This window comes from Lithobates pipiens, unplaced genomic scaffold (genome assembly GCF_037356315.1).
Source record: "Lithobates pipiens isolate NorthernLeopardFrog02 unplaced genomic scaffold, aLitPip1_a1.2 Scaffold_22, whole genome shotgun sequence".
Classification (NCBI taxonomy): Eukaryota; Metazoa; Chordata; class Amphibia; order Anura; family Ranidae; genus Lithobates; species Lithobates pipiens.
The window spans coordinates 194,176,585-194,193,245 of NW_027507784.1; the positions used below are offsets into that span (position 1 = coordinate 194,176,585).

A 16,661-nucleotide genomic window follows, 5' to 3' on the forward strand; every position below is an offset into this window, starting at 1 on the left:
AATCTAGCATATCTTTTTTTTTTCCAAACAAATTACACATGCTGACCATGTTGGCCTCAATAACACACAAAACCATGCATCTTTAAGACAAATTATACCATAGTAACCTTGTGATATCTGATTTATTGCTAATTTGGGAAATGTCAATTACTGGTCAACACCATACACAAGGATGTTAGGAATCTGTCACGTGAGATATACATTATGTGGCTGATATCATGGATCTTCTTTTTAGGGCTCATTCATATGGCAGATTAGTGCTGTCCTCTGTGCAAAGCCACTGACAGATGCGGGTACACCCACCTTGGAGCTACATAAAGGCAGTGCATAGTAGTGAATGTACACACAGTACTGGCATGGACACAATTACTTGTCAAAGTTTGATATGTGGACAGGAGCAGGTGCAGAGATGCATACACAGTGCCTCATGCAGCTCCAAGGTGGGTGCACCCACATCTGCCAGCAGCTGTGCACAGAGGACGTCACTAATCTGCCATTTGAATGATCCCTAAGAATGCTAGTTGCTTGACTGTCATGCCGATCCTTTGGTATCTGTCATGAAAAAAGTGTGCACCAATACAAGTCAAGAACATATTTGTTCTTGGGAACTAAGTCAGAAGACATTGATGCCAGCTCTGGGTGCCAGCCAGTGAACTAGCATTTTTAGTAGTAGGTCAACAAAGCAAGCCACCTACTTCTTTCAAGACAGGTATTGTTTAAAACTGTTGAGCCAACCACCTTTACAGCCATAACTCTTTGCATGATATGCAATACCATCTTTTTGTCAATTCTTACTTTTTACATTTGAAACTGGTTATAGACATCACAGAAACATTACCTAAACTTTTTTAAGTTTTTCTCAGAAACCCTGATGAAGAGGATGATGGGAAAAATTTTAGCCTTGATTAGTTCTTTTGCACATTCCAGTCCAACATCCAGTAAGCAGTGTTTATTCTACAAAAAATAAATAGACATTTTGTATGCTAATTAAATGAAGTGACAAATTAAGAAAACACAGAATAGGTATGAGTGAGCAGTCCTTCCTATAACATTCAAACTGGGCAAAAAGTTTAGTTGTATGCCAGAATTACGTGGATAAAGCTCACCGTAAATGATAATCGTATTGTAGATGAACACATTACTGAAGCTAGCCTGCAGCCTATTCCTTGTAACTCTGTGCTTTTAAATTACTATGAAACTTATAGTGCAGAAGTATATTGGTTAATATGGTGAAGAGAGTTAACCAATGGTCCCCAATCATCTTTACTAAGAGGTGTGGTTACACATTTATCAATAGATAACAAAGCTGGACCAGATGGAAAGTTGTAAAACTATTAATATATTTAGATTTTTATAAAGAGCTCAAAACTGTTGTTGATAATAGCCCAGTGCAGAAGTTGAGGATGTATAGTATACAAGTAAAGAACTGTTTAGCAGATAAAAGATGTACCTTTATACTCCTTATGGACCAGGGATTTTTTTACATTTCCACTAAGGGCCTATTTATATGACCATAAATTTGGATTACATTACCTATTTGGTAAGCCCTACTTGGAGGAACAAATCAGCATTTCTTTTAGTAATGTTGTTCTGCAAAAAATATTTTATTTTCTATGCAATCTATAAACAAAAAGACATATAAAAATGACTAGTGTTTAAAAATTTGTTTTACTCTGCACAGGAACCATGTCCTGACTGCCTTGCTAAAGAAGCTGAGGGTAAAGGTGATGGACTGGCCAAGCATGTCTCCAGACCTAAACCCTATTGAGCATCTATGGGGCATCCTCAAACGGAAGGTGGAAGAGCGCAAGGTCTCTAACATCTACCAGCTCCGTGATGTCGAGGAGTGGAAGAGGACTCCAGTGGAAACCTGTGAAGTGCTGATGAACTCCATGCCCAAGAGTGTTAAGGCAGTGCTGAAAAAATAATGGTGGCCATGCAAAATATGGACACTTTGGGCCAGATTTGGACATTTTCACTTAGGGGTGTACTCACTTTTGTTGCCAGCGGTTTAGAAATGAATGGCTGTGTGTTGAGTTATTTTAAGGGGACAGCAAATTTACACTGTTATACAAGCTGTACACTCAATACTTTACATTGTAGCAAGTGTAATTTCTTCAGTGTTGTCACATGAAAAGATATAATGAAATATTTACAAAAATGGGAGTGGTGTACTCACTTTTGCGAGATAGTGAGTGTGTGTGTGTGTGTGTGTGTATAATATATACACACACACTGGCCACTTTATTAGGTACACCCCCTTTTTGCCTTCAGAACTGCCTTAATTCTTTGTGGCAAGATGTTCAACAAGGTGTTGAAAATATTCCTTCCATTCCATATTGGGTGAAAGTGTTTTTTCCCAGGTGGTGGTGGATTAATTAAAGGCACCAGTCACTTTGAATATATTTTAGATGTTTTAATAATGCACCTGCATGAAGAGTGGGAAGGAGGGTGGAGGGAACACAGGGTACCTGAGGGTTCCATTAATAATACACAGTCTCTGTTCCCATACATGGTCTTCTCACTAATATCAATCATTCTGTCACAAAACTCTGCTGGATGGAATACATCTCATAAATGTGGCATCTTGTCAATGGAGGTTCCTGTGTATTCTCAGCCTTTAGAGTACAAGGCAAGACAGGAGTAAATGTAGTGCTGCCTTCATCATAGGAATGGGCCAATAGAAATACGTGGGAGAAAATAAAAACTAAAGGACAATAACCTTCCTGTTGGGCCATGCATAACATCTGAACAGCAGGCGCACCGTTCCTCCTACACTGCATTCACAAGAACACAACTCACATTTTAAATTCCCTTTTCTAAAAATATGTAAAAATATACAAATTTGAAAAAGGCTGCAGGCTTGGACAGAATAATCAATAGCCATGATAGCAGGTCTTAAATGGCTAACATGTTCTCCTGGTATTGCAAAGTTAAAACAGCCTTCTCTTTCACAGCTCGGCATGCAACAAGGAGCTCACTCCCCCTCTGCCTCTACAAGCAACACAAAGCTGTCAGTGAATACCTTATGCATTGCAGCACTTGCATCTTTGAGGTCAGGCAACAGCAGTTTATCAGAAATAAGTGTTGCCTATTCAGGCCTTGCAGATTTGCCAGTGTGAACTGCAGCATGAAATGTGTTACCCCCACATCTAATGATTACTGCCATTTTTCCAGTGGAAGCCAGCATTGATTACTGTACCTTAGCAACAACAGCTTCAATATTAGCAGATGTAATACATTCATAGGTACTTGTGTTCCTCTCTCTGGAGTAGATAATAAGCTCACATTCATGTTTCTTCTGAAATTCAGCCTTTGTTGCAATTTCTAGGATGAAACACATTTATAATTAACATTCAAATGTTAATCAAAGTGTATCTGTAGCAAAATGTTTTTTATTTTTATTTTGGATGGACTAGGAAATAGTTAAAACCAAAGGAAGTTGTATTGTTTTGTTTTTTTGCCTGTGTCCCAGAGACATGACGGAACTTTATGATTTTTAGATTTTCTCATCACTTTCTGTCTTTATGATGATATTCACCAAGACCTGCAGAGGGGGTGAATCACCCAAGTGGGGACACAGCAATAAAAACCTGAAAGAGAATTCTATGATTTTTCCATTATATCCAGAACCAATCAAAAATGTTTTGGCCAGAAATACTATTTAATGTGCTAAACTTCAAACAACTTCTGAAAGATTCTTTATGAAATACATTGGCATATCTGGGGTTACATTGTTCCTTGTGTCTGCTTCAATTAGATTTCCACTTTTTATGTGAAAAGCTCTTGCTAACTATTTGCTAAGGCCCAATGAAGCCTTCAGATTAAATCATCCAAATAAATTCCCGAACAAAAGTTTATTTTTAAAAGCAACCACAGCCTGAATAGAAAAGCCTGTCCCCTGCCCCCAGCAGATTCAGAGTGGAGAAGCTTTTTGTGGTGCTTTCTTTCTTTCTGTGGATAAGCTGTAATCTCTTTTCAGGGTCTGAAACACCCCTATAGAATCAGACCTATAGCTCTGAAATGAGGAAAGCTTGTGCTTCTTGTTGATTGGAGAGCTCTGGCCTATGTAAAGAGATCATTGCTTCTCCACAGAGAGCAAAGGTTCCACCAGGGGCATAACTAGCTTTAGGCATGTGCCCCACATCTAGTGCTGGGCTTCCCTAGTCCCAGTACCACCCACAAACGCCCACCATTTTTTTATATCCTGTTGCCTATCAGATGTGCATTCTTTACTCCTGTACTCTCTGCAATACTCACGTCTGATCCCTGCACTCTGTGCATACTTATGCTGCGTACACACAACCGGACTTTCCAGCAGACTAGGTCAGACGGAATCAGTCCTTCGGACAATCTGATCGTGTGTGGGCTAATCCGAGCTTTTCGTTTAAAAAAATTTGACGGACCTAGAAATAGAACACGTTTCAAATCTGTCCGACGGACTCAATTCCTATCGGGGAAAACCATCCGTCTGTATGCTGGTCTGACGGACCAAATACGACACAGGGGAAGCTATTGGCTACTGGCTATTGAACTTCCTTTTTTAGTCCCGTCTTCCGTCATCACGTTCAAAACGAACGAACTTTCGAATGGACTTAGTCTGTTTGTGTGTCGCCAAGTCCCTTAGTTCGGAAAGTCAGTCGGAACTTCGCTGAAAGTCCGTCGGAAAGACCGTTGGACCTAGTCTGCTGGAAAGTCCGGTTGTGTGTATATGGCTTTACTCTTGACCAAGAGCAGAGTTGGCTCAGGTTATGTTTAACCATACCCCTACACACACCACATTATTAATTTTCTTAGGGTGACCACGGGTGCCTCAGGTCTTTCACAATTCTAGTTATGCCCCTGGGTCCCACTCTGCAGCTGCTGGCAGGGGACAGGGTTTCTGTTTAGGCTGTGGCTGCTTTAGAAAGAAAATGATAAAAACGTTAACCACCTTTTGTTTTTATGTCCTTGGAATGTAGTTAGATGATTTAAACTAAAGGAACAGTAAGGTTTTAGGTTGGAGCCCCTCTACTAAACATGTATGATTTTATTATGTAAATGTTATTTACCTGGCTTACACATGTTGAAGTCCACTGTCCCAGGACTGTTTATGAGCTTTTGAATGATAGGCTTTGCCATTGTGCAAGGTGCAAACAGGACTGGTCTCTTTTTTTCAATGTGGATGGGGTGTACCAAACTGTAGGGCACTAAGTTGAAATTTTTTTTAATTTCATGATCAGGATCCAAATCTAGAAAAGAAAATCATATGACAAGAGATTTCAGGATTGGTATGATTTAAATAGCCATTTTCTTTTTTTGTGGTTGAATAGCTCAAGGCCATTAACTGGTAAAATGTGTAAACTTAAAAACAAATGTTGGTTAAAGCTGGATTAATGTGTATATGTATATATATATATATATATATATATATATATATATATATTTATATATTTATTTATATTTATTTATTTATTTATTTATATACAGCGGGTAAAATAAGTATTGAACATGTCAGCATTACTCTAGATAAATATATTTCTAAAGGTGCTATTGACATGAAATTGTCACCAAATGTGGGTAGCAGCTCATACAATCTATCAATCTATACGTACAAAGAAACCAAAACAAATATGTTCAGCAATTAGTTTATGTGCAATAGAATGGAATGACACAGGGAAAAGGTATTGAACACATGAAGAAAGTGAGGTGCAAAAAGGCATGGAAAGCCAAGACACCAGCTGAAATCTATAAGTGATTATAAAGCAATCCTGCCCCTTGTCACTGCAAAATAATATCAGCTGGTTTAGTCTCAACTGATGGCCTATAAAAAGGTGTCATTACCAAAGTGTCACAAAAGAAACATCTCATGATGGTGTAAAAGCAAAGACCTTTGAAAACCTTATTGTTGCAAATGATGGCATTGGTTACAGAAGGATTTCTAAACTTCTGAATGTTCCATTGAGCACTGTTGGGGCCATAATCCGGAAGTGTAAAGAGCATAATTTCACCATAAACCGGCCACGACCAGGTGCTCCTTGCAAGATTTCTGACAGAGGAGTGAAAAGAATTGTCAGAAAAGTTGTCCAAGAGCCAAGGAACACTTGTTGGGAACTTTCAGAAAGACCTGGAATTAGCAGGTACAATTGTTTCAAAGAAAACAAGTAATGCACTAAACTACGATGGACACTCCCTGTTCCACAATGACGGCACACCAGTGAACAAACCAAGGTCCATAAAGACATGGATGAGCGAGTTTGGGGTGTAGGAACTTGACTGGCCTGCACAGAGTCCTGACCTCAACCCGATAGAACACCTTTGGGAGGAATTAGAGCAGAGCTAACCAAGGTACATCCTTACTCCGGAAAGATCTCTCACTTGGAGTTTGCGAATACCTTATTCCATCCAAGTAAATAGAGGATCCTTGACAAAAGAAACCACATATAAAAAGCTAATTTCAAAATATTCTACTATTGCATCTCAATTCAAAGACACCACTATTATATCAAAAATCTATATTCCCACTGAACTTTACAACCAGACATATGGGAATATTTACGGTAACCACTTTATTCCACAAACCTAAAGGCCTCTTATGGTTCTACCAAAAACTACAAAGTAATCATATCCTCAAAAAAGCTTCTAGTATGCTAAATTGGGAAAAGGATCTCAACAAAACTTATGCTCTATCTGAATGGAATAAGGCAATTCAGTCTAACTATAAACCTAGCCCTGAAACTCTTACATAGGAGTTACTTTATACCTGTAAGATTATCGTACATTTTCAAAGACACTCCTAACCTATGCCGGGGGGACTGTGGCTCCAAAGGAACATTATTCCACTTAATGTGGGAATGTAAATCTTTGAGGAGTTTCTGGAACTCAGTATTCTCCCTGATAATGACCGTTACAGGAGTTATCTCCCCTCCTAAATCCGCTTTAGCCCTTCTTAACCTCGGTATTGAAGCCATACCCAAACAACATTGATGTATAGTCACCCACGTCCTCATAGCAGCAGGTCTAACTATTACCACACTCTGGGGGACAGCTAATGCACCCAACGTAATAGACGTAATAAAAAGAGTTAAAAGCCAACACCGCTACGAAAAATTATTTGCTTATTCTTCCCATTCAATCTCTCTATTCGCAAAAAAGTGGCACATATGGGTCGCAAGATTGCCAGAGACTCCTCCATGAAATACTGGTACCTCAACCATTATGGCACTTAGTGATGTTTAATATCAAACTAATGGTGGTGAACTTCAATTTCTTTTTTGTTGTTCTGTATTTCTTTTGTTTTAGTTTCCTTTGAATTTTCTTCTTAGTGTGACTTTTCCTAGTCTTGTATGTCCCTACCTTATTGTTACTTTTATATTATGACTAAAATCAAACGATTTGTTTCATTTCATAGCAGACTAGTACTGTGTAAATGTATTCAAACATAATGCCTCTGAGCCTTTGAGTCATGCTTAGCAACTGCCTTACTGTCATATGTGAGCAGATATTGTCAAATGTCCTTTCGTAATTTGTTAAATTCTACTCTTTAATTCAAAATAACTGAATAGAATTAGAGCACAGATTGCGAGCCAGGTCTTCTCGTCCAACATTAGTGCCTGGCATCACAAATGCGCTTCTGGAAGAATGGTCAAACATTCCCATAGACACACTCCAAAAACCTTGTGGATAGTCTTCCCAGAGGAGTGGAACTTGTTATATGGAGCAACACTGCCATTAAAGTTTAATGTGTGTGTGTGAAGGCTTTGTTGAGGTCAGGTCTCTGTGCAGGCCAGTCAACTTCCTCCACCCCAAACTCGCTCATCCATATCTTTATGGACCTTGCTTTGTGCACTGGTCCAAATAATTTGGTGGAGGGGGGATTATGGTGCGAGGTTGTTTTTCTGGGGTTGGGCTTGGCCCCTTAGCTCCAGTGAAGGGAAGGTGTCAGCATACCAAGACATTTTGGACAATTTTATGCTCCTAACTTTGTGGGAACAGTTTGGGGATGGCCCCTTCCTGTTCCAACATGACTGCACACCAGTGCACAAACAAGGTCCATAAAGACATTTTAACTTTACCCAAACTACAATTTGGTTTGGGTCTATTTGTCTAAATTTGACTTCTGTGTCAGTCTGACTGGACTGTGAGATGTTCAGCCTGGCCGCGGGGGGCACTGTCTCTGGTGGCAGGTGTGGAACTATGGTCTGGTCAGGCGCTTAAGTTACTCTTTTTCTGAGTCAGGTCAGTGGGAGTGGCCCTCTCGCTGTGCCCTCTGGGAGAGGGTATTTAAGATGCGGACGTCACGTGGTTTGGTGTTCCGGTCCAGTATGAAGTGCTTATTACATGGTCCTGGTCCTCCTGACCAGCCCCCAGGAAGGCTATGGCCTGGGGTGTGGTTCCACCCGACTTTAATGCCTCGGGGCTGGCTAGCCCAAGGCATGGAAACTAAGGAAGGATTCTGAGGTGGATGGGTGCCGTCCGGGAGAGACCCATTGGACTTCGAGCATTCCAGGGCAGGACTCTTTAGAAGAACACCACGAGTGAGTTTGGTTTTCTTAATAAGAGCTTGGAAGGGCTGAAGTAACTGAATTCCTTTCCAACCCTCTGATCCCAAGTTAAAATACTGTTCAATGGTTGAAGTTTGCAATTAAAATCCATTCAAGTGGATCTATTGTCAGTCTCAAGTTACTGGGCCATCTACCACGGGACATCCCCTAGACGTGCAACAAGAAGAAGCAGAAGGTAATGGTAAGCCCAAAAATAACCAGCAGCTCCTTCGGGGGTTAGTTCTACATATATATATATATACATGCACAAATGTTTTGGCTTTCATTTATATTTTAAGCTGAATGGGTTTTACAAGGTAGGAAGGTAAGGGTTCAAATACACTTTTAAATACATGCATACAAAAGATCGCAAGGAATCGCCAAAAACAAAGCAATCTGTCACTTATGATTTTGATCAACCACCAGAATATGGTCAGTTGTAAAGCTGAAACTGGGCAATAAGTTGACAGGGGCAGGATCAATCCCAGTTTTTGGTCAAAACCACTATTTTATACCTTGTGATTTCTACAGAAAAATTTATCTAAAGTTCAATGGTTCAATCAAATTGCCACAGTTAAAGTCAGCATTACTGTAAGCAGGACTGAAACAGGTCTACTTAGTTAACATGGTGCATGCCACTCCTCCGTTATAATGGTGCAGAAAACTTATTTAAAGCGGTATTAAAACAAAAAATTTAATATGTTGTAGCTTAGATGTGGTGGCTGCATTACTTTTCTTTTTTTAGACTTTTTACCTTCCGTTTTCACCTGGTGATCTGGTCAGCAGGGATGGGACGAACGGACCCCTGTTCGGTTCACACCAGAACTTGCGAACACCGCAAAAGTTCTAATGAATAACAAACCCCATTAAAGTCAATAAGACCCGAATGTCAAAAATCAAAAGTGCCCATTTTGAAGGCTTATATGCAAGTAATTGGGCATACAATGGTTATAGGGGTCTGGGCCCTGCCCTGGGGGACATGTATCAATAAAAAAAAAAGTTTGTGAAAAACATAATTTTAAGTGAGCAGTGATTTTTTTGAAAGCATAAAAATTTAAAATTCCTTCTAATATAGTAGATGGGGGGTCGCCTTAGTCTATTTTTTCCCCTTAGTCTACCTGTAAAGTGGCAGATCTGTACCATGTCCAGAATCTGCACTAGTTGCCTTTATAAAACAAAAAAAATGATATTTTCCCTGCAAGCTGCCTTTATTTTGCTCAGCAACAGCTGGGGAGCCAGTGTGCATGATGAGGCCACAATGTAGTGCACTGGGAACAAGATTTGAGTTTTTTTGGATACATTCTGGTGTCACTTTGACTTTGGATAGAAGTAACGGGTGCGTAAAAATTGGTCTTGGGTGTTGGTGTCGCTTAACTCTATAGAGGTAACGTTGATGAAAGCAAGAATTGGCCTTGCTGTAAAAAAATGCAATGATATTCACCTGTTAAACAGGTGCAGAAAAATTGGTCTTTGGGTGTCAGGGGTGCCTTCCCACTGTAACCCTATAGAGGTGCTATTGATGAAGGCAAAAAAAATTACAATGTTATGCACCTGTCAAACAGGTGCTGAAAAATAGGATTTTTATAACAGCTTACCTGTAAAATCCTTTTCTTTTGAGGTACATCACAGGACACAGAGACTCAGTAATTACTGATGGGTTATAGGGTATCACTAGGTGATTGGACACTGGCACACCCTAGACAGGAAGTTCAATCCCCCATATAACCCCCTTCCCCTACTGGAGGTACCTCAGTTTTGTAGCAAAGCAATATAAGTGTATTAGAAGAGGGGAGGGACCTCTGTGTCCCGTGATGTACCTCAAAAGAAAAGGATTTTACAGGTAAGCTGTTATAAAAATCCTATTTTCTTTCTCGTACATCACGGGACTTAGAGACTCAGTAATTACTGATGGGATGTCCCAGAGCAATGCTATCTGAGGGGAGGGGAACCACACAACATAGGGTGTAATCAGACCCGAGGACCCTGTACCGCTGCCTGCAGCACACTACGCCCAAAGGTGAGATCCTCATGCCTTCTCACATCCACCTGATAAAATTTGGTGAATGTATGAACTGATGACCAGGTTGCGGCCTTGCAGATTTGAGCCATGGAGGCCTGGTGATGCACTGCCCATGAAGCACTAATAGCCCTAGTGGAGTGTGCCTTGATTTGAAAAGGAGGAATCTTTTGCTTCAAACCATAAGCTTGAACAATTACTTGTCAAATCCATTTAGCAATGGTAGACGCTGCCTGTCCTCTCTTACGACCCTCTGGCAATACGAACAAAACATTCATTTTACGAACCTGAGCAGTCACTTCCAGATAGGCTTTGACTGCTCTCACTACATCCAAAGAATGTAGTGACTTCTCTTCCATAGAGCGGGGATTTGGAAAAAAAGGAAGGCAGAACAATATCTTGGTTTAGATGAAAACCTGAGACCACCTTCGGTAGAAAACTAGGATGGTAACACCACTCTATCCTTGTGCATTATCAGATACGGCTCTTTACAAGAGAGGGACACTAATTCTGATACTCTTCTGGCAGAATAAATGGCCACCAGAAAAATGTATTTCCTTGTCAACAGAAGGGAATTTGATGTATCGGTTCAAAAGGCTGCTTCTGTAAAGCTGACAGAACCAAATTCAGATTCCAGGGGTTCAGATGCGCCTTAACTGGAGGATTAAGGGGCGTTACCCCTTGTATAAAGCTTCGGGCCAAAGAATGCAAAGCAAGTGGACGTTGAAACAGAACTGATAAGGCCGAGACTTTGCCCTTGATAGCACTCAAGGCCAGTTTCATCTCTAACCTATTTTGCAGAAATTCGAGGATTCTGCTTATGACATATTTTCTGGGGTGCCAACCCCTGGATTCACACCAGGAGACATATGCTTTCCAGACTCTGTGATAAATCATTCTGGAAGCTGGCTTTCTTACATTAATCAAGGTAGATATCACAGGGCCCGAAAGCCCACGATTCTTCAGAATGTGGGTTTCAATAGCCAAACCAATAAATTTAGCATTTGTAAGGTAGGATGGAATACTGGTCCCTGGGATAGCAAGTCTTGACGGGACGGTAGGGTCCAAGGAGAGCCTACCGCCATCTTCACTATTTCTGCATACCAAGCTCTTCTGGGCCATGCTGGGGCCACCAGAAGCATTGACTTTTCCTGCCTGATCCTGCACAGAAGTCGTGGCAGTAGCAGAATAGGAGGGAATGCATAAATCAGAGAGAACTGAAATTGAGGACTTGTGCCAGGCATGGCACATGTGTCAACTTTCCCTGGCTAAGGGCGGACAGGAGGTTTGAGCGATTATCATACACCACCATTCCTGGCTCCAGCTGGCATGGTGTGAAGCACCTCCGGGCCTGTCCTTGCAGAGCTGTAAGAATCTCTGCTCCGATGGGGTTCCTGCCCCCTAAACACACCAGCTGAAGCATTGCATGGCACCTTTTAGTCTGACTCATGGAATAGCCCTTTGGGTGCTTAGGGGGGTACCTGATGTTTATAGGACAATTCTGCAGAGGAGGGCATGGAGGTGGCAGAGTAAGAGGATGGGGAGGAGGGGGTAGAGCTCATATTTCTGGCATCATTACCACAGCTGTATTGAGACATGGGGGCACAACAAGCTGCAGCACCGAGCCCTGTCCTGCATCATTTCAAGTTGCAAGCAGTGTTACATGTGTGCTGTGAAGGAAATATATCTTCCCAGCCCATGCTTGCTGGACCACGTGTGAGCAGCAAGGTGGATTTTACGGCTGACTGTCTTGCCCAACAATGCCAGAATATTTCCTTCCACGTGGTGGTAGAGAGATGGAACGGCCTTATGTGAAAAGTAGTAGTGACTGGGAACCCGCCATTGTGGTACAGCACATTGTGCAAATTCACGGAAGGGGGCAGAATCCACCAGGCTGAAAGACAGAAGTTGGAGAGCCAACACCTTTGATAAGCTTGCATTTAGATGCTGGGCATGTGGGTGGCAGGGACTGTATTTTTTTTTCTGCTGCAGCAGATGGGGCAGAGAAATTTGCTGGCTACAGTCTACAGCTCGCCATCAGATGACTTGACGGACTTAGGGGATAAGCCTCTAGCTACAGACATCATTCAGATATTGCGGTTTTCAGCTGGCGATTCCCTACACCATAAGAATGAACATAGCAGCTGTTCTGCCGCTTGATCATTCTTACGTCCCCCCTCCCGCCACCCGCCCGGTGCTTCTACCGACTCACCGCTACAATCAGTGAGTCAGACACAGGATCCGCTGGCCCCGGATGTTGATCATAGAGATTTACGGTGGACCAGATGGTCGACGGAGTCTCTATGATCGTCAGAGGCCGGGCGCGATGTTATGATGTCACGCCTGGCCTCTGCATTCAAAAATGGCGCCGCCTTGGCTGGGAAGCTGTGATCGGTTTTACATTTTTTTTATTTCAGGCTTCCCAGCCTAGTGGTGAGATGTGGGGTCTTATTGACCCCATATCTCACTATAAAGAGGACCTGTCATGTCATATTCCTATTACAAGGGATGTTTCCATTTCTTGTAATAGGAATAAAAGTGATCACATTTTTTTTTTCAAAAAAGTGTCAAAATAAAAAAAAGAAATTATAATGGACAATACATTTTTTTTTTTAAAGTGCCCTTGTCCCCGTGTGCTCACACGCAGAAGCAAACGCATATGTAAGTCCTGCCCACATATGAAAATGGTGTTCAAACCATACATGTGAGGTATCGACACAAACGTTGGAGCAAGAGCAATCATTTTGTCCCTAGACTGCCTCTGTAACTCAAAACATGTAACCAGTAAAAAATTTCAACCGTCGCCTATGGGGATTTTTAAGTACTGAACTTTGGCGCCATTCCATGAGTGTGTGCAATTTTGAAGCGTGACATGTTAGGTATCTCTTTACTCAACGTGACTTCATCTTTCACAATGTGCAAAAACATTGACTAACTTTACTGTTTTTTTTTTTAAAGCACAAAACTGTTTCTTTCCCCCAAAAAAGTTCGAAAAATTGCTGAGCAAATACCATGCGAGATAAAAAGTTGCAACAATGGCCATTGTATTCTCTAGGGTCTTTGCTAAAAAAATATGTATAATGTTTGGGGTTCTATTTAATTTTCTAGCAAACAAATTATGATTTGTACATGAAGGAGAGAAATGTCAGAATTGGCCTGGGTGGCAAGTAGTTGGAACGCAGGAGATAATTTCTAGGGATGTGACCAAGGCCAAGGCAGAGATCATCTGGACTGGACAGCTTAAGTAGGCAGGACTGATGAGCAGGATTATCAACAGCTGAGTGACTGTGGAGAGAGATGGGAGCAGGCAATTAGCCGACAGCTGAGTGGCCAGCTCAGAGAAGGAAGGGCTAAGCCCAGCCCTGACAACCTCAGAACCAACATCTGAATCCAGTAATGGCTGAGCATCATCAAGGGGTGAGTGACTGATGCTGTGGTCAAATAACTCTGGGCTATGGCAGGAATAGATGTGGACACGGAGGCAGGTTTATCCACTCTGGCTACTGCAGGGGACTGCACACTTGTCTCTGCTTGTGTGACAGAGGATGATGAGGAAGGTTTAGGAAGCCAGTCCACCATCTCCTCTGCATGCTGTGGCTGGATAGCATGGGCAAACTCACTAAACAGAGGAAATGATGCCCTGCCTGAGGACTGACCACCATGTCCACCTTTGCCCGTGGACCCATTTGTTGCTGGCCCCCTTACAGAGCCAAAGGAATGTCTGCCTCTCCTTGTCCTCTCATACAATATTGGGAGGGAGGGGGCGGTGCTTATAAGCAAATGTAAAGAAGGAGTGGAAATCAGTACATAGATGCACTTTAATAAATGTAAAGTGGTGTTTGGAGCACATTAATTTGAGTACTCACACTACACAGACACACTCCATGGATACACTATAATATACTGCAATATAATGCGCCAAATATACAGTGACGCACAGAACTATATGACAGTAAACTGGCAGTAATGCACACAGAACTATATGGCGTCAAACTAGCAGTAATGCACACAGAAGTAAATGGCATTAAACTGTCAGTAATGCACAAAGCTATATGGCGTTAAACTGGCAGTCATGCACACAGAACTATATGACATTAAACTGTCAGTAACGGACAAAGCTATATGGCGGTAAACTGGCAGTAATGCACACAGAACTATATGCCGTTAAACTGGCAGTAGTGCACACAGAACTATATGGCGTTAAACTGGCAGTAACACACATAGAACTATATGGCATTAAACTGACAGTAACGCAAACAGAACTATATGGGGTTAAACTGACAGTAACACACACAGAACTATTTGCCATTAAACTGGCAGTAATGCATGCAGAACTATATGGCATTAAACTGGCAGTAAGGCACAAAACTATATCTCGTTAAACTGGCAGTAACAAACACAGAACTATATGGCGTTAAACTGGCAGTAATACACAAAACCATATGGCGTTAAACTGGCAGTAACGCACACAGAACTATATGGCGTTAAACTGTCAGTATTGCACAAAACTATATGGCGTTAAACTGGCAGTAAGGCACGCAGAACTATATGGTGTTAAACTGGCAGTAACACACAAAACTATATGGCGTTAAACTGCCATTAATGCACACAGAACTAAATGGCGTTAAACTGGCAGTAATGCACACAGAAGTAAATGGCATTAAACTGTCAGTAACGTATGAAGCTATATGGCGTTAAACTGGCAGTAACACACACAGAACTGCATGGTGTTAAAACGCATAAAACTATATGACGTTAAACTGGCAGTAACGCACACAGAACTATATGATGTTAAACTGGCAGTAACGCACACAGAACTCTATGGGGTTAAACTGGCAGTAACGCATGCAGAAGTAAATGGCATTAAACTGGCAGTAATGCACACAGAACTACATGTCATTAAACTGGCAGTAATGCACACAGAAGTAAATTGCATTAAACTGTCAGTAACACACAAAGCTATATGGCGTTAAACTGTCAGTAACACACAAAGCTATATGGCGTTAAACTGGCAGTAGTGCACACAGAACTATATGGCCTTAAACTGGCAGTAATGCATAAAACTATATGGCCTTAAACTGGCAGTAATGCATAAAACTATATGGCGTTAAACTGGCATTAACGCACACAGAACAATATGGCGTTAAACTGGCAGTAATGCACACAGAACTATATGGGGTTAAACTGCCAGTAACGCATGAAGCTATATGGCGTTAAACTGCCAGTAACGCACACAGAACTATATGGCCTTAAAACACATAAAACTATATGGTGTTAAACTGGCAGTAACGCACACAGAACTATATGACGTTAAACTGGCAGTAACGCACACAGAACTATATGGGGTTAAACTGGCAGTAACTCATGCAGAAGTAAATGGCATTAAACTGGCAGTAATGCACGCAGAACTACATGTGATTAAACTGGCAGTAATGCACACAGAACTATATGGCATTAAATAGGCAGTAATGCACACAGAACTATATAGCGTTAAACTGGCAGTAACGTACACAGAACTATATGGCGTTAAACTGGCAGTAACAAACACAGAACTATATGGCGTTAAACTGGCAGTAACGCACAAAACTATATGTTGTTAAACTAGCAGTAACGCACACAGAACTATATGGCGTTAAACTGGCAGTAAGGCACGCAGAACTATATGGTGTTAAACTGGCAGTAATGCACACAAAACGATATGGCATTAAACTGACAGTAACGCACACAGAACTATATGGCATTAAACTGGCAGTAATGCACGCAGAACTATATGGCAATAAACTGGCAGTAACGCATACAGAACTATATGGCATTAAACTGGCAGTAACGCAAACAGAACTATATGGCGTTAAACTGGCAGTAACGCACAAAACTATATGTCGTTAAACTAGCAGTAACGCACACAGAACTATATGGCGTTAAACTGGCAGTAAGGCACGCAGAACTATATGGTGTTAAACTGGCAGTAATGCACACAAAACGATATGGCATTAAACTGACAGTAACGCAAACAGAACTATATGGCATTAAACTGGCAGTAATGCACGCAGAACTATATGGCAATAAACTGGCAGTAACGCATACAGAACTATATGGCATTAAACTGGCAGTAATGCATGCAG

General features: G+C 41.4%; 1 protein-coding gene across 1 annotated transcript in view; it reads right to left on the bottom strand.

The window, feature by feature from the left end:
• CARD11 (caspase recruitment domain family member 11) overlaps positions 1 to 16,661 on the bottom strand; it is a 242,369-nt gene that overhangs the window by 13,561 nt on the left and 212,147 nt on the right. The window contains exons 21-23 of the mRNA XM_077448780.1: positions 5,052 to 5,231; positions 3,203 to 3,327; positions 839 to 954 (exon numbers count right to left, since the gene is read on the bottom strand). Of these exons, the coding sequence (XP_077304906.1) occupies positions 839 to 954; positions 3,203 to 3,327; positions 5,052 to 5,231 (421 nt within the window). The remainder of the gene's footprint in view (positions 1 to 838; positions 955 to 3,202; positions 3,328 to 5,051; positions 5,232 to 16,661) is intronic.